This window comes from Strix aluco, chromosome 24 (assembly GCF_031877795.1).
Source record: "Strix aluco isolate bStrAlu1 chromosome 24, bStrAlu1.hap1, whole genome shotgun sequence".
Lineage (NCBI taxonomy): Eukaryota > Metazoa > Chordata > Aves > Strigiformes > Strigidae > Strix > Strix aluco.
Genome location: NC_133954.1, coordinates 7054399 through 7079660, shown reverse-complemented (window position 1 = coordinate 7079660; position 25262 = coordinate 7054399). Strand labels below are relative to the sequence as shown.

At 41.3% G+C, this 25262-nt stretch overlaps 1 protein-coding gene across 9 annotated transcripts in view; it reads right to left on the bottom strand.

The window, feature by feature from the left end:
• CDC27 (cell division cycle 27) overlaps nt 1–24926 on the bottom strand; it is a 33012-nt gene extending 8086 nt beyond the window's left edge. For 2 of the 9 annotated variants that reach the window (XM_074849466.1, XM_074849467.1), the window contains exons 1-15: nt 24641–24925; nt 18486–18561; nt 15002–15149; nt 12760–12885; nt 11717–11814; nt 11038–11192; nt 10708–10922; nt 9921–10035; nt 6281–6414; nt 5733–5832; nt 5229–5436; nt 4237–4409; nt 2753–2905; nt 1292–1500; nt 501–618 (exon numbers count right to left, since the gene is read on the bottom strand). In XM_074849466.1, coding sequence (XP_074705567.1) covers nt 501–618; nt 1292–1500; nt 2753–2905; nt 4237–4409; nt 5229–5436; nt 5733–5832; nt 6281–6414; nt 9921–10035; nt 10708–10922; nt 11038–11192; nt 11717–11814; nt 12760–12885; nt 15002–15149; nt 18486–18561; nt 24641–24667 — 2055 coding nt within the window. In that variant the 5' untranslated portion in view covers nt 24668–24925. Of the gene's footprint in view, nt 1–500; nt 619–1291; nt 1501–2752; nt 2906–4236; nt 4410–5228; nt 5437–5732; nt 5833–6280; nt 6415–9920; nt 10036–10707; nt 10923–11037; nt 11193–11716; nt 11815–12759; nt 12957–15001; nt 15150–18485; nt 18562–24640 lie in introns of those variants that run through there. The other 7 variants (XM_074849468.1, XM_074849469.1, XM_074849473.1 and 4 more) reach the window with 7 other exon arrangements.
• Between the last annotated feature and the right edge of the window lie 336 nt (nt 24927–25262).

Genomic DNA, 25262 nt, shown 5'->3' with positions numbered 1-25262 from the left:
TAAGTTATCACTTGTAGATGTGACTGGAAGGAACAAGGGCATTGAGAACATACAGCCAGGACAAACATACTGCGCTCTGAAAGGCGAGACGGGTGCCTCAGCATTTTACAGAACTGGAAGTGCTGGTCCAAACCCATACAATAGCAGTTAAAAGCCACTTAATTTCTTAAGTATAAAAACCCCCTATGAATACTCTGTTCACATGAATACTCGCACACAGTCTTGATTTTCATATCACTACTATTTTGGTTGACTCACAAACATGACCTGATAGTATAATTTCATTACTGGCTAGAAGTAGTTTGGAGAGAGAGGAGGGTTTCTTTTCTGACACATTAATGCTGTGGTAATTCATTTATATGGCACTCAAGATCCTCCAACAGGTACTCTGAACTTGTTGGGCTTTTTTGCTAAAAACATTCAGAATTACTTTTCTACTGCAAACAAAAGCACAGAAGCAGATTAAAACACAAGGATAGAGTTAAGTGCAATCTACTTACTACTCCAATGTGACACAGTAAGACTGAGCTCTGAGGATTGATATCAAGTGCTTTCTGGAAATGCATTTCTGCTAGACTGAATTTTTCCTGTTTGTAATAAATCATCCCCAACCCATACCTGCAAGCAGAAAAACAATTCTGTTAAGTGAGACTGTATTCTAATCAAACTAGTCTTTGTCAGTGAATATGACCTGGCAGAAATGGACTTGCCAACCCCATCCAGTGTGGGAAATGATTTCTTGTGTGAAAAAGCTATGTCTAAAAGTATCTTGGTTTTTTTTTGGTCAGTTGGGTAGTTTGAAGAATTAACAGCTGATACACAGGAAGACTGGCTAGACAACTACGAAGCACAAAGCATACAAAAGTTTCTCAAGAATAAGTGACTTACACTAGCAGATCTAACTTTTACCATTTTATCTACTTTTTTCACAGAAAAAGCTGTAAGAAACTGACTGTATCCTAAGGTATAAAGGGATGTAACTCTCAGCTCTCCAACTGCAGTTGAAGAACAATCAACTAGGTGCATGAGGGTGCTGCACAGAAGAACAAAACAGCTAGGGTAAAGCAGCCAAGATCTGTGGAAACCAAAAAAGCTCCAATTTTTTGCCCTCCTTGTGGAAGTAATTGTTTAACAAAGAGATGAGGTCCACGTCTTCTGCAGAAACAGTTTTGCTCTTTTCTTAGAGAGAAGAGTGGTAGGGAAATGACAGCAGTGGCAGTATCCAGAAGAGATTTCTCCAAAAGGAATTCTGTATCACGTGCAGTAGGAGGGGGTGAAGCAATAAACTTACCATGCATTATAGTGTCTCGGGTTGACTCTGATTGCATTTCTAAAACAAGCTAATGCTTTGTCTAGTTCTTCTGTTAACACAAATTCATGCCCTAACAGGGTGTAGGCATAAGCATAGTTTGGATCAACTTGAATGGCTCTCTGGAAGAACTTGATTGCGATGTCATGCTCTCGTTGCAAGCTGAAACAGTTTCCTGCAGCACACCATGCCTAGTAAAAACAACATTGCAAAGTTAGCACGCTTTTTACAACTCAGAGTGACTAAGTTTGTGCTGAACAGATTTTTCCATACTGATTTACATTAATTATATATAAACTTCCTCCTAGATTAAAAAATAATAGCAATAAAACAACAGTTAAGTCTCATTCATGAGAGGCAGACAGGCCTAAATACACCTGAAATACAGAAATCGAGACTCTAAGGACACCCAATAAGTTTGGGCCAATTAGAGACTTTGATGACTAATGACTAAAGCTTTTGAATCTGTTGAAAATGCTAGAAATAAAACATCTTAGATATTTAAGAGTAATGAAGGGGGAGACAGTACATTCACTTTCACTCTTCAGCTCCCTCCAACTGACATATCTGGAAATCTGCGGAGCAACAATTTTAGCAGCAACCTCCTCTTTCCCTCCTGCTCAGCAACCAGCATCGAGGTTGTAAAGCACCACAGCCCAGGGTCCGTGCTCTCCCCAACTGTTAACATCACTGCCACGTCGCCTAACTGTTCTCCACTCCCTGTATTAGAATCTGCATCTTCTCTTCTCCGGAGTAGCTTACTGCAACTCCTAACTACTTCATTGGTTTTGATTTTTCAACTATTAGACAAGCTAACAAGACAACACGAACAGGATTCTATTCTCCAACAAAAAAACCCCCAATATAACCTACAGTTTTCTCAACTCTGTTAAGAACACATTTATAAACACATACATCTATTACTTTTACTGTGGCAGCCATTAAGATGCCTGGCCTTTTGCATGTCATAACTTTATATTACCATACACTCTGAAGTTTAATGGACTTTGGCATAAAAATGTGCAACATTATGTCTGAAGAGAAATTCCAGCGCAAATATGTTTTAAGTGCCAGTGAATTAACTACAGCAGTTAAAAGGTGTTACAGGAAAAAAGATATTTCTTATCTTTGCATGCTGGCAGCAGTAGGAGTGACGAACCCGTGATCTTCCTGGATGAATGGTGCCAATGCAAATTTAAATAACCATTAATAGATAAAAGGTTTCAACCTGTTCCGTGTAAGCTGATATTCTAATTCTAAGAAGCCATTTCAGGCATCATCAATTCAACAGACAATCCTGCCACCTCCCTCTCCAGTTTTGCCATGCAGTTCTCACAGGAGAATACACTGGAACTAGATTAGAGCTCAGAGCTTTGTTCTGAATCATTGATTTTGCCACATACGGGTTACCCTCTCCTCATTCAAGACCACAGCATTTTATACCTCTGGTGAGTTTTTATCCATGTCCGTCAAATCCTTTGAAAGAACTGAAAGAGCAACATCCTTCTGCAGATGCCACAGCGTAGTTGAATAGATCTCCATGCCTTCTACTCTGTAGTTTTCAATCCTTCTTACTTCTGAAAATACTCTCTCAGCCTAAGATCAGAAATTAGACTTAAAACAAAATTCCACGCACCAAAGCAGAGCACATAGGTCAAGGTCAGAAGCCTCATACGTCCAGACTCAGTATCCTCTTTGCTTTATAAGTGTACTATGCAGAGCTACAAGTCTTGTAACTTCCCCTTCAAGCAAAAGGAAGCAACTATACCCCAATACAGCTATGCCAGCAGAAATGCAGCCAGCCCTCCCTGCTGCTGTCTCAGATTACATTTTACTGTTTCTATCACAGCACACAAGCAAGGCAGAAAGTTGCCTACAAAATCAGAAAAAGTGTCACATGCTTTCATGGGCCAGTTACGACTATCAGCCATTCTAACAGACGACAGGTATCGCATTCCTACCGAGTGCTACACCCCTCCAGTCATCGTGCATAGTTACGAGGCAAAAGGCACGACAATCACTGCAGTAAACACGGCTGATGCAGGGATGGGGGGCACACATAAGCACGTGGCAACACATACGTGTGCTTTGCTTTCATTTGACACAGCTATGCTTCTTATCAACAGTTGACTCATGAAGTCTTTCTGACATAAGTATCTATTTCATAAACTTCAGTTCCAGGTTACAACACTCAAAGCAGCAATAAGGGAAGAAGTCTAGCTTCAGGAAACCATTAGGGTCTGTAGCCTCGGTTTTCAAAATAGACTATTGAGAAGCACAGCGTGCTCCATCTCTAATCACACTGTGTGTACAGTTTAAAAACCGCTTCTGAAACCTGCTGCATTTCTCTCCTGCACACAAAAGTGTTTTGAAGAATTCTGAGGAAACGGGCACATCAGCTATCAGGACAACAGTGACAAGGAGAGTTAAAACTGTTGGATTACCCTTAACCACTTGCTTCTGTTTCTGAAGCAGTTTGACATCACCTCAGCTGTGCCAATGCTGTCATTTCTGAGGCTCCAAAGGAAACTAGGTTATTGATGTGATCTGCATTAACTAAAAAGGGCAAAAGAAGTTTTTGGTTTTAAAACTCAAATTGTTTCAATGATCTAATCTACAACATTGCAGTACAAACAATTACATCAGCACAGCTGTGGGTGAAGATGGGGAGAGGCAAGGAGGAGACCCCAATGGTTGGATGCAAGAGGAAATAACTTTAAAAGAAGTCTGAAGTGTAACTCAGTCTCTTCAGGAAAGCTCAGTGACTACTGACACAGATGATCTAAATCCATTCCAGGTGTAGCTTATATTTATACAGTTATCTCAGCTGTAAACTTCCCATAGCTTTTGCACAAAACCTGCAGACTTCCTGCAAAGCTATGCAAACGAGAGTGAAACAAGTAAGAACCAACCCACACAGCTCCTACCTGCATATATTCTGCAAGTTCGAAGTAAGCTCTCCCAATTTGGCACAGCACCCAGCCAGTGTTGTAGTGGTGGGATGGTAAATGGCTTAAAATACTTATCGCTTCTTTGCAGTTGTATGAACACAAGGCTAAATAACCTTTCCCCATGTCACGAAGAAGGCTCATCAAACCTTCTAGGAGAAAAATACAATAAATAAAAGTGGAAAAAGACAGCTGAGACTTATTTACTTGAAACGGCTAATCCCATAAGCTCTTCATTGTGGCAGGCACTGCTCCTGAATTTGCTTATGAAAATCTTCCTGAAGTTCCCAAACACTGGCTTATGCACTCTTAACTTAGGCATAATATTATTCTAAACATCAACCTTTGCAGTGGAAGTCAGATAGCAACGACTTAAGCCAGCAACAGAATGCTCAGGAACAGAGAGAATGAAGTTCAGGGCAACTGGAGTTTTGCATTTACAGCAGCTATTCAAACATTTTGTTAGGTCTGAACACAGTTTCCACATGTCTGGTATCCATGGATACATCTTCTTGCTGCCTGGAAACATTACCGAGCCAAAAGAGAGGAATTCAACAGTTTGTCTAGGATTTTCTGACAATCTGAATAAAGACTTGTTTTAAACAAATGCGAAATATGAAGGGAAAACAGACTACATAAACCCAATTTTGAGGGCAGATGACTGGATTACTCATAGCTCCTTTGAATCAGTTTCCAAGGATCTTGCCTGAAAATATTTTAATCGTTAATGAGGACCAGAGCCTGCAAGATACATGTGCTTACAACTAGCCACTTCTTACTACTTCTTCACATGTTCTCTGTAAGTTAACTGGAAGATACTGAATTCAATGTCTTTATACAAAGGTAATAGCTGCAGGCTAACTAAAACAAGAAATAAAGAAATATTGGAGCAAAAACTTTTTTCATTCAACCGTTAAGATACAGATATATGAAGTTTTACTCTACTACAGTCTGAGAGCGTTCAAACAGACCTGCCGCTGCCTTCTGTAGCGTAAAAGCCTGGATCTGTGGCGCAACAGTGGAAATTTTCCCTTCTGAAATGATGGAAGAGTCCAGTTTGGTAATTTCCAAACTGTCATTTAAGTTTGGTTGAGTTATTCCTCCCTTATTTGTTTTACTTTTTGTTTTTCTGTTTGGAATCTTAGGTGGAAACTTCATTTTTAATTTTTTGCTGTTTTCCTGCAAGTAAGAAGAGTAAGAGTTACATATATAAAAGTCTTAAATTCAGGTAACTAAACATGTAAATGAATTGTGTAAAATTATATTTACGCTTCTTTGCGGCCACAACAACGCTCAGCTGTTTGACTTTTAAACTTAAGTATACAGACATTCAGTATCTTCACTGATTGTGTTTAGTAGTTCATTTTTAAACAGCAAATGTTCACATCACCTAACTGCAGTGCATGAGTATTTGGGCCTTGGTGTTCCCAAAGTGTGGTGTCCCTCGACTTTGCAAAACACATGAAGTTTGTTACCTTTGTTGTAGAGCTATCACTAGTAAACAGGCGAGAGCTTCTTCGAGGCAGTGCGTTTGGTGGAGCAGCAATTGTTGGGCTCAATACCTGAGGTGTTGTACTGCAGAACAAACAGCACACATTAAAGTTCTCTGCTCCACTTTTAATAAAAACAGCTTTTATCTTTGTTTTAAACAAAAATGCTTAAGTACTATACTACAGATATTCCCATTTCAAGGGATAAAAAAAATAAAAATCTACCTGTTGCATGTCAAGAACATGAGCAGAATTTCCTTCCAGTTACTTTTTCATTTACTAATGAAATGGTCTAACTGCAAAGGAGATTTAAAACAAACAGACCAACCACCACGCATGAGCTTCCTACTTATTCACTGAAGTTATTTTACCTAACAAAAAATACACTTGTTCCTCATCCAAAGAGGAATTTTGCAGGAACGCATACACAGGTTGGGCAAATAAAGTGCCAAATTCCTTCAAGAAAGGAGATGCAGAAGGTAATACCAAGATTTTTTGTTGTTTTTTTTTGTTTGGTTTTTTTTTTCCCCTACCTTGTCTGTGGGCCAGAGCTCTGTGTTTGTGCAACAAGAATTGGAGTGACTTCCCGGCTATTTCCGCTCTGTGAGAAGACAGATTTTGTTCCAGCTTGGCTTATCCTGCTGACAGCCTGCATAACACAAAGTTTCTACAGGTTTGTTATTATGTCACTAAGATGTCTCAATCTCTGCTATATCAAACCAAACCCATTCTGCCTGTCAGACACCGCACAAAAGGAGGACAAATATAGATTCTTTCAATAAAGGGCGAGGGTCCCCCTCCAAGGAGCACCCATCAAAAGCAGTTCTCTTTCTACATGTTAAAACGCCTGTAACACTGAGTTTACCATTTTTGTGCACATTAGTTGAAAGATATAAAATCTCCATCTAGTGGCAAGAAATTATACGTTAAGATGTTTGTGCAAGAATAAAAGAGGACATATTTAAAGTTCCTTCTCCACAGAAAGTTGTAAAAAAGAAACAAAAAAAACCAACCACGGAAAGAAAAAGATTTTTGAATTATCACATTACAGTCACATCCAGAAGCCATTCACCATTAACACCTCGTTGAGGTGCTCCCTGTATGGCATCTGAGCCTGCCCCTCCCCTGTGTAACATGTCTGTTCATAGCATAAACCAGTATTTCACAAATTAAATCAATACTGCATGAGCCTATACAGAAATAGACTGCTTCATCAAAAAGGGACCTGCATTATGCAGCGTAGAAAGTTAACAGAGAGATCCCTACAGCCAAGGTAACTCGGAGCAGCACGTTACTGCCTGTCAGCTGAGCAACGCTTTGTGTGCACACACACAGTTTTTGTACCTTTTATTTGCCACAGGTTACAAGCGCGTAATCTGATTTAGCACCAAAACATTGTCTTACATCTCCACACATTTTCAAAGAGCTAAAATGTGCACTTTGATGCCTACCCTGGCACAGCTGAGGTGTGGGAACTCTGAGCTGTGCTAACGTGACTGTGAATCTGAGACCTAAGGAACGAGTTCAGATTGATACTCATTGTCTGATGTGTAGACTTCCTATAAAGGATTCAGGACAGGTCCTCCCCTCCCTGCCTTTTAAAGAAAGCTTAAACCCTATCTTTCTGCCTACTCTAGGGACACTAACATTCAACTCAGTGATGGCTGTTTGGAAGAGATGTTCTTTGAGACACCACAAATCGGCCAGTGGGATCAATGACAGCACAAGCCACACCAGTTTATGCATTATCCAACTTCTAACGTTCTGTCCTTCCCTTCTCAGTTTCTTTGTTATCAGAGGACAGTTTAGGCGGCCAGCAAGCATGCTTGCCCACTCAGATAGGAAGCCTTTGGATTCATCCTAATGTTTCATTCATTTACGTAAGTGTTTCCTAGGAAACTGCCTCCGTTAACTCATGCACATTCTAGCCACAGCTACACTAAACCTTTTCTAACTCTGTAATTTGAAGAGCAGAAGTGAAACTGGCCAAGTAATTATTTTCATTGGACAAAGCATGCATCAGAATTCTAAAGTGTTTATTAAAATGTATTCAATATTTGGTTTTAGGTAGTAGCACAGATGCACCTGGGCAGAAAGCATTCACATGGGTTCATGAAATTTATACCTTGGTACTGTTGTGCCATACCTAGCAAAGCAACAAAAAAAAAAAGCAGCAAATATGACTGGATTCCCTCCAACTTTTCATCTATCATGTAGAATACATGTGAGATTAAATGCAGATGAGTACTACACTGAAGAGCTGCACTTTGCTGACTATTTCAATCTTTTAGACTCACAAAAATTTACCTTCCTACACATGCACAATCCACCACAAGCCAGTGTTTTCACCCATACTGTGGAAAACTGGTTGGTCCTGAGCAACTACAGGATGGGAACTGGATCAGCCATACAAAGCATACTTCCAGCAGACTGTTTTAGCACAGTACAGCCCCAAAAGAACAAAGGAAAAAAAAAAAAAAAAGCAGGACTAACAGAACTAATAGAAAGTGTTGCAGTAATGAGGTGTCTAGAGACAGGATACCATAACGCCTTGTGCAATGAGATTCCAGAGTTCCCAGTCACAGACTTCAGAAGACCATCCAAAGGGAAAAAAAAAAGTTATCTGCTTACTGGCTTTTATTCTTTTAAGTATTGGGCCAATGAGAGAAGACAAACACAGTTTTTAACAGCTCCCAAATTTCACTTACAAAATAGCACAGCAAGCTGAGCACCAACTGATTTGTCCAGAGCATCAAATGTAGAAATTCAAGTTCTACTTTTTGAGGAATTCAACACTATTACTTGCACTGAGTTTTTACTTTAACCAAAAAAAAAAAAGTTGGCCACCTATAAAACACTAGCATCCCTCATGCAACTTCTAGATTTACTAAAAATACAGGGAAAAATCCTCAGGTTTTTTGTTTTTAGAAAGGAACAAATGGTTCTTTAACTGTCACCAACATTCCACCTCTCATTTATCACTATGGCAACTATGGCAGTTTCTTACTGAACAAAAAAAGACAATTTTTAGTTTCCTCTACACAAGACTTAGCTGAGTGAAACAGCACCATTCTATCAGTCAGCCCTTCACAGACCACCAGCAGTATTTTGATTACTCTGTTCTGTAAACTAGAATTCAAGAACTGCTTGCAAGAAAGCAGCAGCTTCAGCTCACTTGAGGCTTCTAGGATTATTTGAAATCATCTCTGAAAATACATTAATTAAAGAAACTGAAAGTGAAAACTCCCAAGTTTGGACTGTCTTCAGACTCCACCCTGCACACTGAAAAGTTGTGAAACCTTGGCTGTTCAGAAACATTTCTGTTTGTACATTCCTCTCTGATGGCAGGTGGACAGAAGCTACAGCACCTTCCTCAGGTCACCTCTAGCAACACCAGCCAGCCAGCCTGCACGTGCCTGTGCATTTTGGGGAGGGGGGGGGGGGAAGGCTTGTTTTAATTAGAAATGAAGGACTATTGCTTATCATTATAAAAGCTGAGAAAACAAAATTGCTTTGCTAGCCAAAGAAAGGGACACAATAGGCTGAAAATATTTACAACGCAGACATCTTTGCTAGTGATAGGGTGTGTTTTTTCCTCTTGCTGCCTCATTTGCTTAGCTGAAGATTTTCAAAATTAAAAAACCCTATTGAGGCTTTAGAAACAGTTGTTTCAATGTAACAGACTATTCTACAAAGAATTTGATTTTAACTAACACTTCAGAAAAAGTCTAAAAAGTTGTGTCAGGGAAATACCTGACCAGTTGCAGTCAAATTAAAAATGAACTGCTCCCTGCACCCCCAAACTCACTAGCCTATAAACATACAGAAGCTGGTGAACAACGTTTTGTTTTGCTGCATGAAGTAATTGTTAGTAAGAGCAGTTGGGCTTTTTTGTTTTTCCCCCCCTTCACACACTTTGTAGACAGATTATACATAAATTTAATTCTCAATGGACCCAAACCATTTCCACAACTAAAGGAGACTGCAATAAGTTCCACACTCAAACTGTTTTTCAAAACAAATTTTGTAGACAGTAAGTTGGGTTCTCTCCACTGTCAGCACAATTCAGCTCACATTCAATGTTTGTTTTTATCTGCATTATGGATTCCTCTTTAAAGTACACTGCAATGTCAAACTCGCAGAACAGCACTCATATTCCAGAATGCAAGATACCTTCTTTGAAGGTGCTCCTGTGGATGGCACATCAATTACAGAAGAAGAATTTGTGTAGTTTTGTAAATACGGTCCATCTCCAGGGCTTGGGGTTTCTAGTGGCAAAATTCCAAAGCTGAGAACAAAATGAAGAGGAAGGGTCAATGTCAGAATATTAGACCACAAGAGCTGATTCTGTGGTTAAAACAGAGACCCAAATGATCGACTTTATTTCAGAACTACTTCTTTGATTTATGTTAACCCTCTAATATCTTAATTATCATCATCTATAAAAGACACTTTAACAGAAATTACTTATTCCTGACATTGAAAAAAATAGAGAAAGAGAGAGCCTTCTTTGCCTGCCTGCATAATAACTAACAGACACAGACCATCCAAGTATTTGGCTTGTAATATAATGCTGTTTATAAGATGGGATATAGGGCACGCTCTTTAGGAGATAGCTGTTCTTCAAGAAATGCTCTTAAGAGTTTATTTTGGAACAGAAACATACTCCTTTAAAGACTTTTCCAGTGTGAACATTGCAATAAACAATATATCAAACCAAGAGTTCCTCTATTCTAATCAAAAATACCAACTGCTTCTTTAAAAATCAGAAGAGCTCAACACTAGGACCAAGAGCCGTTACTCCAAGTTGTTCAGCTTTTGCTTCTGCAACATTAGTTATAACAACTATCAACCCGTGTGTTTGAGTATGCTGTGCAGCACCAGACATCTTTCCCGTTTCAAACCAAACGTGACCAACAGCACAGCTGCAGAACAGAAATTGTCTATCTCAAGGACCTACCTTGGAGTTAGCGGGCTCAAAGCCGCAGGTCCCCCCAGTAAACTCCGCCCAGTTTTTGGTTTATTTTGAGCCTGTTTAGACAATATGGCAGTTCCTGACCCAAGAGGGACAGCATCTGGTGAAATTACAGCTGAGTCGATGTAAGACATAGAAGAATCCGTGTTCAAGGAGGAATATTTTGAATTGGAGGACTCTAGGTTGATTCTGTTCAACTCCTGAAAAATGGAAGGCAGCTGTTAAATACTCAGTGTAGTTTTTAATTAGCATTTTTCAGTTAAGTATTTAAAACAGTCTTTCCAGCTATTTTTTTTTTTTTTTCGCAAAACTCACAATTGTGTCTTGCGGCGTTTCCATAAGGACAGTCTCAGGCTGTCTATGGGGTATGTTGTGATTAGATACCAACGTTGTGCAAGTGTTAGGCAGACAGCTGCTGAAGTTCTGTAAAGACGTTAATTTAAATGTTTGGTCAGGGTCTGGTTTTTCACCTGTAACATTGGAAGGAGATTTAAATAGTTATTCCTGTGTCTATACGCTGAATATTCAGTCTGAAACAAGGACGACAGGGCACAAAGTATTTTAGAAGGGGTGCATTCTTATTTCATTGTTTCAAAACCCCCTACACTAAATCAGAAGTGTTCTTCTACAACAAAACCCTGGACAATCAGTTTTATTGAAAAATAAGACTTGCTTTTTGAAGTTATTCTCAGAAGCATAGTTTCTAAGGGCCTACTAACTGTAGGCTGGAATACAGATGGTATTGTTAAATCCAAAAATGTATAAGTAGTGAAAATGGAAGAAAACAAGACAAAAGCTCTAAACACTGGCAAAGTGCTTTAAATGCATTATTGCTCACAAAACCACTCCCAAAGAATTCTGCTGGCATTTTCCTTACTAGTTCCAGTCAAGGAGTAAAATAAACCTTGCCACAAGGCAATGGCAAATCAGAAAGCTTGACGCACCCAGAAATGTAGAAGACATCTTCACTAGTAAAACAGTTCTGCACACTTACCTATTTCACATAGTGATTCAAAAGGGGACCAGAGGAAAGGATTTAAACTAAGGCTCTTTTGGTAACATTCTGATCCTTTGGCAAGCCGGTCTGTCTTGCTGCAAAAAGAATGTGACAGTTTATAGGGAAACTTGAAAACAGCACTTTTGTTCAAGATAGCTTTCCAGAAGAAGAGTTGAAAAACAAAAACATATTGAGAGTCACAGCAACATTATTCATTTTTCATGCCACAGAGTAATATTGAGTTCTTCTGAAGTTACGTGACATATTTAGACACAGATGAAAGTTAGACACAGTGCTCAAAAAATAAGCACTAGTATAGCTTGAGAATTTTTGTTTAAGAAACATACTGTTCTTTGCAATTTTCTTTTTTGCAAACAAGAATCTGATTGCTAGCCTTCCAGCCATTTTAAATATCTACGGATAATATGTTTGCATGTAAATTAGGGGCTAAAGTAACCAGCTACAAAGATAGTTGCTTCCAAAATAAATTTTTCTGGAAACAGGTATACTAGGGAAGAATCCAGGAACCCCACTATTCCTACTCAATCTGTTCATTTACTGAAACCTTTCTTATATCTAGGCAAGAGCAACACATAAATTTGTAAAGTTATTCTGACTGGCAGTCCTCAACGCTTTCATTTGAGCATTATAGCCATACATCTGTAAAGCAGATACAGAAAAGTCAAAATGGCAACACTGAGAAACGGGCCTTGAGAGTTTCTCTTAGGGAAGAGTACAGAACAAACCCAAAGGTATTAAGAAAAACCCACTCTTGGATTGCATGCTTAGCAACCTGGAAGAGAGGAATTTGTGTTTTCAGTCAGTCAGAAGCACTGGGTGAAAGACAAACCATCCCTGCATTCCCAAGTTAGTTGTGGAAGCCAACTATCTACCTACATCTATCATACCCCAAAACTGTGCAGGCCATAACACCCAGAGACAGGTGTACCCTGTGGTGACTGAAAATATTTGACTAAAATTGGGCTTGGTCAAATAAAACACCTCAAGCTTTATTAGACAAAATAAAAAAGCGACATTACCAGTAGACATGTCCCAGTAAGGAGAGTGTAAAGCATGCAGAGTCACCAAACTCCATAACAATGTCATCATGGCTTTTCTGTTTATTCAACACTCCACCAGATAAGATCTGCTCTCCTTCTGCAAGCCTTTTTAAAAAACAAGAGGTTTAAAGGGGTTACAAGGCTCACAGTATTGGTAGTCCAGTGTTTTCACCCTGCTGCAAACAAAAACAGAAATCCACTGTCAGTGTTCACAAGTTTCAAACCACATACAAACTAGTTCCTGCAAATGAATTTTAAATAATTGCTGGGTTCCTCTAGCAGCATGGAGGTACGCAGTATTCTGAAGCCAAACATCTCTTTTGGGAGGGAAGAAAACCAAAACAAACCCAAAACCACACACCACTCCAAAACCAGAGACATATAATACAACATGACTTTTCCAGAAGTGACTAATCTTAGGCAGAATACTAAACGGAGGACAAGAACGTCTTCTAGACACTTCATTTTTGAAGGTACTTTACCTGGAAACAAGCTAAGACAACGCTGACTTTGGCTTTGTTTCCCAACTAAGAAATACAATCTGTAAGACTCCACGCACTCAGTTAAGATCCAATATTGGGATATGGCACAGACTTTGGGTTTTAATGCCTTGCTTTCCTGCAAGAGGGGCTCAAAAGCAGAACAAAGGCTTGGTTTCCATCTACTACACCTGCACTGAGCAGTACCCCTGACATGGAATCACCACTCACTATCAGGCTTAAAAATGACTTTACATAAGTTCTGGGAACGGGAGGCATTCTTCTGGCATTTGAGACCAACACCTGCACAAACAAATCGTCTCTTCTCGCCTCCATTTGAAATTATACTTGTAGGTAGATGCTTTTATCAGTATAGACCATTCCCACAAGAAAATAAGGTACATCTGCATAAATGAGCTCATGACTGTAACAGCAATGACAGTTTAATTTAAGAAATTCTAAAGAATGCGTATAAAAAAAATCTCACCTATCTAACTGAAATCAGTTCAGAAGCTGGTGTACTATATGCACACACCAGACTTTGTAGAATCAAGGGGGGGGGAAATCAACAGCTTCAAATTTATTCCACTGGGACCTTTCCAAGTAGAGCATTACCATGATTTCCCTTTCAACAGAAGATGCAAAGAAACCTGTATCCCAATAGCTCCAAAAGTGTTAAGAGAGTGTTAAAAGAAACACAAGTCAAGACATCCTCGCTACTCTAAAGATGTTAAAGGGCTCACCTACTAAAGAGAGTATCAAAGACTAAGGAGCTTCCCCTGCTGCCTCTGGAGAGGCCTGCATCTTGGTTATGTGTTGTGAGCAGGATTATGAATCCTGCAAAATAATCACATCATACTGTGTAAAACTCCAAACATCACCTATTCTAAAGAAATTAAACTTTTTTTGGGGTCAGTGAAAGAGAGCCACTCAAAAAGACCAAGGCAAAAAAGCCACAATACATAACCACAAGCTGTTTTGTAGACAGACATTTAAGCTTCTCTAAAGAACCCCCTGCAGTACTTAAATTTTTTGAACAAAAATTTTTCCCTTTCTTGGCACCTCATCCTCTCCATTCTGCACCTCACCCAGACATTGTTGCCTACTTTTGAGCTGAAATGCCTACATAGAAGTGAAATACCCTCATTAACAAGCTCTCAGGGCATTAAGGCCTGTAGCTTGAGCAATTTCATTATATACTTCTGCTGTTAAGACTCCAGAAAACCAGCAAGATACTTTGACACTATGTTGACGTCAAGGTTCATTTTGATGTTGAATACATTCTTGGATGTGAATTCAAGGTGGGTTTTTAAAAACAGATTTCTGTCTGACATCTTTTCCCTCACCCACCCATTAGCAGTAACTGGGCAAGAGGAGCAAGCTTACTGCCTGAGGGAAGTGGCCTATCCATTAAGTTCATACTGGAAACACTTAATGAAATAAACAGAGTTTCAGAGAAACACAAAACCAAAATAAACACTTCCCAGAGTGGTCTCCTTGAGTCATCCTAGCAATCAACGTTTTCTCCCCCTACACAGCTTGACAACTCCTTTGTAAGTTATTCAATACCTTTTAGAGGTGTCTGCAATATATCTGAAAGCAAAATGAATTGAGCTTATGATAATCTTTAGAGCTGAAGGACCAATGAATTACTAGTTTATGCAATATGACAGCTTTCAAAGAGAAATCCAAACAAAAATATGCATTTGTAACCCTGGACAGAACATAAAGGATTTACTTACTTGCTGAGGTCGACACAACATTTTGCAAGCAGGTATTTACACTGTGGGGTAGTACAGCTGTGTCCCTTTAGGAGCCTGTATGCTTTATAGGCCTTTCCTGAGCGGTAGTAACACGTTGCCAGTAAAAAGAGTGCTTCTTCTGAATGTACTAAAAAAATGAAAAAAATCATCAGTTGGTTGTTTACCATTTTGTTACAAGGAATTTAGGGGCAGAAAGCAAAAGCCAGCTAGGAACAAGATACAAGAAAACCTGAGTATTGATATTAGAGAAATTCATTGCTCAGTGAAGCACATTTCTTTATTTGTCAGCATATAACAACCTTCCACATGCCATTCTCTTGTATAATCAGACCAACTCTTAACATCTACTGTTGTAAAAGAACTTTGATCCTTCTGGCTATCCAATCTAAAGGAGTGATTAGCCAGCTTGCTGTTAAAATAACAGCAAGTCAAGTGAAGCAGTCATTCCCAGTAAAACAGAGCTACCTTACAACTCTTACTTGGCCACACCAAGACTTGGCTCAGAGTATTATCACACCTGCTAGTAACACTCTGCACCAGCTAAGCAGTGCATTAAAACTGGCACAACAATGGCTGTTAGGAAGTACAAGAACTTTCAGAAGGAAGATCTATTTCAGCCTAAGTAGCTTAATTAACAGTTTTAATCCTAATTTCAAGTGATCTTTTCCTGTTTGCACTTTTACGTCTGTTATTTTTCTAAAGCGCTTGGTGCTATATCTCACGTGACTTAGTGGAGCAGATTTTCCAATTTTAATGACTATTAAAGTTGGTCAATTACCAGTTACCTCTGCCCCAACATTAAGTTTTGTCCTTTTTGCTGCCTACACTCCTTATTTCACTGGGAACATGACTTAACATTACCATTCATATGCTTTATTTTACGTTAGAAAGTAGCAATAGGGACAAGTTCTCCTACAAATCCTCTTTCCAAGCTGAGCCCTCACAAGTTTCTAAGTTCTGAATGAAGTAGTCAAGCTTCAGGAAAAATCACCTCTATCTAAACAGAGAACAAGATTAATCAAGACAGAAAATTTCTCTATGGCAGAAACTGGAAGTATTTAGATTTGATGTCTGCTTCAACACTTCTTCCACTGCAGAGATGAATTCTGTACTGTACCAAGAATATTCTATTTGAAGAGCTTGACTTGGCCTCCAGAGTTAAGACTGAGGTCAGACTTGCTGATTTTACTTGTGATCACAGCATCAAGAACAGAGAGCTAACTCCTGAAGTAACTTTAAAACCTTACTGTAAAGTTATCAGCTGAAACTTTAATCCCAGAGAATGCATTTCTGTGAGGTGCCGGTGAGCATTACCATGCTGTGGTGTTAATTTGAGCATTAAGCTATGATTGCGTGAAATATCTGTATGACTTCGTTTTAACTGTTTTTGGGGTTTTAAGTAAAGAGAGGGAGATACCTAGATACACTCACAGATTACATACAGCCATGGTGTCTTACCGTATTCTTTGTACTTCCCCAAATGTTACACTCAAATCGCCCCTAAGCAATGAGTATTTTAAATCAGACTGTCTATAAAGGCAGGCAACTTAAATCTCCAAACAATTAAGAAACCCACATTACTTTATACTCTTCAGAACACACACTACCATGCGACTGGAATTCAGCATTAAAGGAAACAATTCTGCTGTTTGTTCACCTACCTACATGGAACTCTTCAGAAAAATCAATATGAACATTGTACAAAAACCTCTTTGGGCAACCTGCTCAAATCCTTTGCTACACTGAAAACTGACTATTTTAAGTTTGTGTCATCACCCAGACAGTGACAATGGAAACTGAAGACACAAAGAGAGGACACTTTATTAGCCTTAGCCTAAAAACACCAGAAGATCTTTTGAAAATTAAAGTTAAAAGAATTGATTTATCCACTAATTTAACACACTTTGAGAGTTCTGGGAAACTACCAAGCCACAGATGTCCCCACAAGGACAGTAACTGCAGGTGGACTTAAAAGAAGGTCTTCTCAGGGTAAAATCACCACTGCCAATATAGAGTCACTGTATTCAAGTTCAACAGCTTCTACTCTGCAGTGTAACTACTTATTTTAACCAGAAGCCAGATGTTTTGTTAGCAGTTAATTGCTTGAACCAAGTGACAGCATGCATGCTGTTCTCTCTCAGCACTGTTGGTCACCGAAAAAAAAAGCTGTTTGAAGTACTTGCAGAGTATTATTCTGCAAAGACAGCATCAGTATCAAGTCATATATTTTTCTCTTGGCTGCTGCAAAAAGCGGATTCTCTTCGTTTCTACATTCTTGGCAATTACCTTCAGTCTACCATTTCCCTGCATCTCACAATGTGCCATGTTCAGGGGAGGTATGTCATCCCTAAAACACCATTTCCTTTAGGCACACCTAGATTATAAGGTTCCATAATATTCTACATAATACTGCTCATTTAAGCACCAGATGGAAGACCCCAGGTTTCATGGGTAACCTTGACATGAGGAAAAAAAAAGTCATTATTTCTCAAAAATGAGGTTTGTGCTTCCATTGTTAAGTGCATTGTGTCAGGCAAAACACTGAAAGAAAAACATTTCATTGCAAAACACAGAGCGTGAAACAGGTTATACAGTTTAATTCACATTATAAACTCAAGTTGTTTAGCATGAGAATTTACATTATGCTTACACTTTAGCTTGAGGGTTGGGTTGTTTTGGTTTTGTTTTTTTTATTTTAGTGATTAGGGGACAACACCTTTCAAAATACAGAAAAGCTGAACACTGGTATCAAGGAGAAAGGAGTAGAGAAGAACAAAAAGCTTATCTGAGGTCATGGAGGAAAGGTTAAGGAAGAAGAGGGACTAGAACACAAGAAAAAAGTACTCTTTGAAGGACCCAGAAAAAGTACAGATTTGTGTTACTGCTGCCTGCTCAGTATCCAAGACATCTTGGATCTCACAGCATTACAATGAAGTAACAATTAACAAGAATTCAACAGGAGATACCCATTCCATATGTTCTGATTCTCACTGTCTCAATTTCACTGTGCTTTTCTCTTATCATCACAAGATTATCTCTTTCAGCTCACACACCAATCAACATATCTGAACAGCATTATTAGCAAAGACAGTTTTCCGTATCAAGGCAATTTGTAGAATTTGTGTACTGCATCTCAAGTGCCCTTGGAAGACAATGCAATGCTTGAGGTTATTAAAAAAACTCTCCCATCTGACACCATACAACAGATCACTGTAAACACTGTACTTAAACACACTACTCTGAGTTTAATTTTTTTAAGGAGGTTTTACTGTAAAATAACATTGCTGCTATTACATGATTTGATTTTCCAGCCTAATTACAAGGCATTTTTCTCCTTTCCCCAAGCAGAAAGTTAAAACTTCATTATCATAACAACAGGAGTAAAACAAAGCGGGACCAGAAGCTCAAAAATCCTAAATTAAAATTAAAAAAACCATCAACTTTATATTTGTAAAGTACATACCTTCTGCATATAGTCTTTCGGCAAGGAACACCGCATCGCGGTAAGCATAGTGGTTAAGTGCTTGCCATATAGCAGCCTACAAGACAAGAAAATAATCTAAATTTAGAGAGAAGCTTTAAAAATGCAAAACTCATTAGCTCTTACTGTCAAAAGGGAAAGTTCAATTTTGTTTTACTGCAGTCATAAGAAGAACAGAGAAAGATAAACATGCAGGCAAAGTTTTAGTTGTTACAACTATTACTAAGGAGACCTAAAAAACTCAACAAACTTAGCACTGAAGTCATGAACTAATCTAAGAGTGTTGCTCACCAGTTACCACACGCGACCATCTATAAACCTCAGCCACCATGCACTGAAATGACAGCGAGTACTTCCACTGGTTACTGAGTTTTAGCCTGGTGCACAACTGAGCATGAATTATTGCAAACTACCTCCAAACAGTAACACATTAAGTAAAGGTAAAAATAAAACACACCCCCCAACTGGTTACCAGAGTATTCCATTTTGCTCTTAGCTCTGCTCAAGGAGGGGCAGGGGAGGTGGGAAAAAGCTGGAGTGCCCGACCCACTTTAATGGCATTATGCATAAGCCCATTGAAACTGGCTCCTCTTGAGACATGCCAACCCAAAAACTAACAGGACTAGAAATCACATCAGTGTCTGAGGTTGTCAGTACAAGACTGCTGTTGATTAAGTACATTTGGTATTCAGCATTTTCCTTGAAGGGATATCAGTGTTCCCCTAAGAACCAAGATGAAGGCGATCCACTGCTTTTTGTTGCAGTGTTTTGTTTGGGCCTTTGCTCATCAGCCACCTCTTTACTGCCACTAATTAGGATTGCAAGGTATCACACAAGAATGAATGCAATGCAAATGAGATGGAAAAATTGATATAGACAGACACATCTGAAGGCAACCTACTTCTGCATTTCGCTCATATACCCGTACTTGGTCAAAACCAGCCACATGCTTAAGGGTACAGTCTTCTTTTTTTCATCAACACCAAGGTCAAGAGCTTGGGACTGTCAATATTCGTGCAGACTCAGAAGATGGCACTACTCCAGCGAAACGCAAATCACACCGACAGAGGTGTACAAACCGTGTACACCATTAAAGTAGCTGTCTTAATTACTGGCGCTGCTGTCGCCAGTAGCTGAGCTACAAGCAAGAGCTGTCCAGCAAAAGAATAGGGCTGGTACGCAGGTTTCACCACAAACACTACTCAGCCAATTTTCTTCAGATCAGATTAAAAGCCTTCTGTTATCTGAAAAAGAGGGGTGGGATGGGAAAAATAATTACTTTTAAGATCTCTTCAGCCTTTCCTCCCCACTTATCACAAGTGGTGGTGTGCACGCTTGTCAGGGTTTGTGTTTGGAGGTTAGCGGGGCTGGTATCAGGGCTGCAGTTCCTTCCCATCTGGCAGTCTTGCTCAAGTTCCAAAGCAGTTTCCCATAAGCAGCAAACAGCCATTTTGCAGTAGTTTTGTTATTATTGATCCAAACAAGATCTGAACTTATGAACTCAAGGCGCTGCGATCTAGTATTTTTCCAATATTCATCAGCAACTGAAGACAAACAGAATTAGCTTCTCCAAAACTAAAAGACATCTTCCAGAGCTAAAGAAATAGCGCCCTGTAATGCTATTCCCAGCAGGAAAGGCAAGCGCCAATTTAATCTAAAAAAAATTCAAACATCACATGAAGTTACATGTACCATATGCTACTTCTTCCAACACAAACTTGACAAACTCAGGGTGTGAAAAATGTGCGAGTTCTCTTCACAGGAAGCCTACACAGTCTTTATGAACAGTACACACCAGAGTTTCCAATTACTATATTGAATATTATACACAAAATCTCTACAGAGATACTATTTTCTTCTATCAGTAGGTCCCAACAATATACTTTAAAAGTCAACAGGTACTTTTAAGCTCATGTGAAAGTATTTAAAAATTATTTCTCTTAGTTTGATTATTAGAATATGAACACCTTATTTCTCTCTGGCTGTATTCCACACTACAGATAACCTCAGCCACAGTGTCTGCCTGAAGTGATCACTCCCTTTTACCTTGAAAAGCTCCAGGACTGTACACTGTTCTGTGCACCACAGACAGCACGGTACAAAAACTATGAGACAGGAGGAGGGTATTAAAATCTTTCAGACTATACCCAAGGTCTCCTTATTCTCTTGCTCTTAGAAGCGGCTCTTACTTTACCAAGTCACAAGTGACATTTAGATAAATCGATCCAAGTTGTGCAGTCTTCAGGTTAAAAATACTGTTTTACAGGGATGTAACTCAGCGTGCTTACAAAACAAAGGTATGGAGGTGGTGATATCAATGTATTTGACTTCTCAAACAGGAGCAAGTTGCCAGAAACAATCTTGTGAAAAGCTAAGAGGGGACACAAGTGATTTTTGGCTACGTCACAGCAACGTTATAAAAGTTCCACTACATACTGGCTCAAACAACAATCGCTGCTGAGCAGAGTCCCAGTGAAAGCAAGAAGTCAGCTGGCAGTATCCCTGTTATGTAATAATTATCATTCTGTAACCCAAAAGGTGCAAGCTGGATTCATGCCTTCAACAGACAAATGCTGAAGGCTGGATCCTTGCACACGCTTTCCTAAAAGAGCAGGAAGAGGAAAGGAAGGCAGCAGGGAATCAGCCACCCCTATGCAGTAACATTTCCTATGAGAACATATGTCTAAACTACGACTGTGTCTCAAACTACCAAAAAAAGATTTCTTGCGCACCTTTTAGGAAGCAAATTTTGGACAGGAACATCAATCTCTTTATAGAGTAGTAATTTAGTTTGTTCTAGCAGCAGTGCAATGCATCTACACAGCATTAACACAGCACATGACAAATGCTAAACCACACCAGAAGAGTGGTCTGAAGCAAAAAACTCTGGGGGCATTTATCCAACAAAAACTGTTTCATCCCAGAAAGCTTCAGAGCAGGACACCACTGTACAACCACAAATACAATCCAAATACAGTCTTAGTTTTGGTAGCTACGAAATTTTACACGGAACCTGTCAGCAGAAACCCAAAGAAGCTGCTGCCTCAAGTGTGCAAAGCAGTTGAGATACTTTGGTTGCAATGTCTCTTCTCAGGGCTACAAACATGGACAGGAGGGAAGGTTGAAGTGTCTCAAAGTTTATTTAAGCATGCTTGCAGACCAGATAAATGATTGACTAGGACCTGGAGGTTTAAAATATGCATTAATTTGCAAATGAAAAGTGGACAGGGGATTCCAAAACTACCATACCAGCCACAGCTGTGCAGCAAAGCATCCTCAGACAGGAGAGCAAGAAAATAAAAGCAGATTCAGACAAGTCCGTCTTCTATCCAGAAAATCCTGTGCATTGTCCAAGTGTCACTTCACATCCAAGCCAAAGAGCTCTTAGAAGACAGGTGTTCTCTTCTCACAGTTATATAGCCTTGGAAATGATTTCCAAAGCTTTACAGCCCATTGACATGCTAAGCAGTTTCTATCACAACTTAAGACGTCTTCAGGGTCGCAGAGGGGAGGAGAGTTTTCTGTGATAAGCTGTGCTGCATTTCCTAGTTATGCAAACTCTGCCCGTTCAATAAGCAGACATGGGTATTGCATGTTCTCAGCCAGGACAGTAGCCTTGGAGTTCAAGTACTATTCAAGTGGGTCATAGCAGATAATCACCTTGAACAGCTAAATTCCAAGGAAAATATTAATTTTGTTTCCAAGATGTTTTTCAGAAATGTTTGGAAAGCATCCAGTCTGTTTCTCAGCACAAGACTTTATGTTTGACCTGAAGAGTTCTAAACTGACCACATTAGGAAGCACAGTAGAGGTCTGCTGTCTATGTAAACTCTGGCACTTTTTTTCAATTTAAGGGGTTAAAAAATGTTAGTAAAAATCTAGCCAGCGAACAGGATGCCTTTGGGGACATTAACTTCACATAATTAAAAGCCAACACTTATAAGGCAACACACACACAGAGATTCCGTTATTTATCTATCACGCTTTGCATATCACAGCTGTAAAGATGACAGTTTTTCCTGGAATGCTAAACTCTGTAGACATCTGAAAGGCTGGGAGAGAACAGACAAATAGACAGGAAAAATCTCTGCAACGACAAAAATGAGAAGTAGTGTCAACTTTTCCAGTCATATTGTTAGAAAAAGTTATCAGAAAAACAGAGCTAAGTACGCAAACTCCAGCTAAAATGGGAATTCAGAAATGCAATCGACTTCACCCAGATGTGTACTGCAAAATGGAGACCACGCACTGGACACGTTACACTAGTGAGAAAACAAGCGTGAGCTGGTTTGGAAGGGTCCTGTAGTACAGCAGTCCCATCTCTACAGCACTGCTCACAGCCATGGCACAGAGAGGACTACGGCTACGACAGCAGATCCAGGCAGAACTCCAACGTTAACCTTGTTTTGGATGGTGCACCGGTGGCTTCCTTACCATTAAAAGCAATGATATGATCAAGGCCACAAAAATAACAAATCCTAAATTTACCAGTGTTGCCGTAAGCAAGGAATAGCAGCAAAGCTAACAGCAGTAGAACCACTGATAAAGGAATTATCTGGCATTTGAAAGCCGGCAGAATCCAAAGAGATATATTCAACGTAGCAAAGTCTCATCAAAACATCCAAGCCGATAAGAGCTTAAGAATGGAGAATGATATTAGAGAGATCTTTACCCTTCTGAAAAATGGAAACAAGACTGCACATTTCTATCAGGGAACTCTCAGAATAGCAAATATTTTCCACTTGGTTAGTCTAATTAGCACAGTACCGGAAACATTAAATATAGTTTCCTGTCATTCACTCTGCAATACATTCTTGCTTCCTTTTCTATTGTAATCCCGTGTTTTCCTAGAATACCCAACTGGTGCAAAACACCAGTCCAGCTCCAAGGGTACCAGCAACGGCAGAAGTACGACTGCTGCAGAAGAGGGATCAGGCGGCCAAAAGCATTTCCAGCACCACATTGACTCTTGCTCTCAGAGTGGACGAACAGAACAGTGGCATCAAGGACAGAAACCCCTGGTCTACAAGAGTGCCATCACTGCCACCATCTTGCACAGACAGGGTCAAGTCTTCCACAGAAGTCTTTTTTCCCCTCCTACCTTTTCATTAAAAGGCGAGGGGAGAGCCAAAAGCAAGAATTTTGACTGTGTTCATTACAGAACACAATCATGTACTACCAAGACACTTACAGCAAGAGGTTCCTAGCATAACTAGAAAAAAACACCACCACGTTAAAAACACCACCACATTAAAAAAATAATAGGAACACAAATAAGAAGACTGATTAATGAAGATTACAGGATAGTTAGAGTAACGGCCACTCAGCAAAGGTGGAAAGAAGCTGCAACTCAGTTCTGTGAATCATGCGTTTTGGATGGGAAGACTGAGAACATGAGCAGGAAGCCCATCACGGTAACTGCAGTGAGTCTAAAATATGGTAGAAAAACGAGATTTACATTGTTTTCTCTTCTAGGTCTCCCACCAATGCGAAGCTACTACCTCCTTGGGAAGAAGGAACGTCCTTCATTTGCACGACACGTACAGAACCGAGCATGCTGTGAGCACTTGAAAATGAAATAGCAGCCAATGCAGAAAGGTAAGCGAGATGGAGAGAGGTATCAACAGGTCTCCCAGGGGATCTACGGAGGGAGCCGAAAGGGCCTTTTCTGGAAGCCGACTCGGCTGCTGTGCGGCGGGAGACCGACACCTCCTGCGGGGAGGCCGGCAGCCCCCGGCCGGGGGCCCGGAAGGGGCAAAAGGGCGAGGGCAGCTCGTCCCAGAGGCGCAGGGGGTGGGGAAAGGACGCCCGAAGGAGTGACGAAGCCCAGCAGCCCCACAGGCTCCCAGCCGGAGGAGCCCGGGCTGGCGGCGGAAAGCGGCCGGAGCGCCCCGCGGGCCGGGCCCGTTCCCACCGGCGGAGGGGGGCGCCCAGGGCCCGCAGCCGCCCCCCACCCACCCCCCGGGAGCGGCCCGAGCCGAGCGGGGCCCCCCGCCACAGGAGAGGGCCCGGCGGCGGGGAGGCCTCCCCCGGGCAGCGGGCGGCGCGGCGGGTCCGGCTCCCCCCGCCAGGCCAGGCCGGGCCGGGCCTTGGGGCCTGAGCGCGGCGGCGAGCCCGAGCCGCCCAGGGGTCGGTACCTGGACGGGTTCCTGCAGCACCGTCATCCTGCTCTCTCCGGTCTCCGCCTCCTCCTCCTCGCCGAGCCCGGAGCGGGGCAGCCCCAGCCCCGCCTCAGCGCGAGTCCCGGCGGCGGCGCGGCGCAGCCCGGCCCGTGCTCATTTAAACTCCCAGCGACCGTTACCGGGGCAGGCGGCGGGGAGGGAAGGAACGAGGCCGGCCGAGCGCCGAGTCCGCCCGAAGCTGGCGGCGGAAACAGCCGAAGCGCCTGCCGGAAATACCCGAAGGCCCAGGCGGAAAGAGCCGAGCGCCGACGGAAAACAGCTGGGAGAGCCCCCCCCGCCCCGGCCGGGCGGAAGCGCCTCGGCTGCCGGAGCCGCCCGAGCGGGGCCGGAGATACCCGAGCGCGGCGGGAGGGCGCGGGCTGGGGCGCTGAAGGGCCGCGGCCCGCTCGGGTCTGCCGCCGCCCCGGCCTCCGCTCGGTGTCCGTGAGCACCGGCACGGCAGCCGGCTGAGGGGGGGAATACGGGGCTGCGCAGTTCTGCCCCTCACAGCGGGGAGGCGGCGGCTGCCTCAGGCCCTCAGCGCTGGCGGCCGGTGTGAGGGGGCGCGGTGAACCCCTCCAAGTGCCCTTGCGCCCAT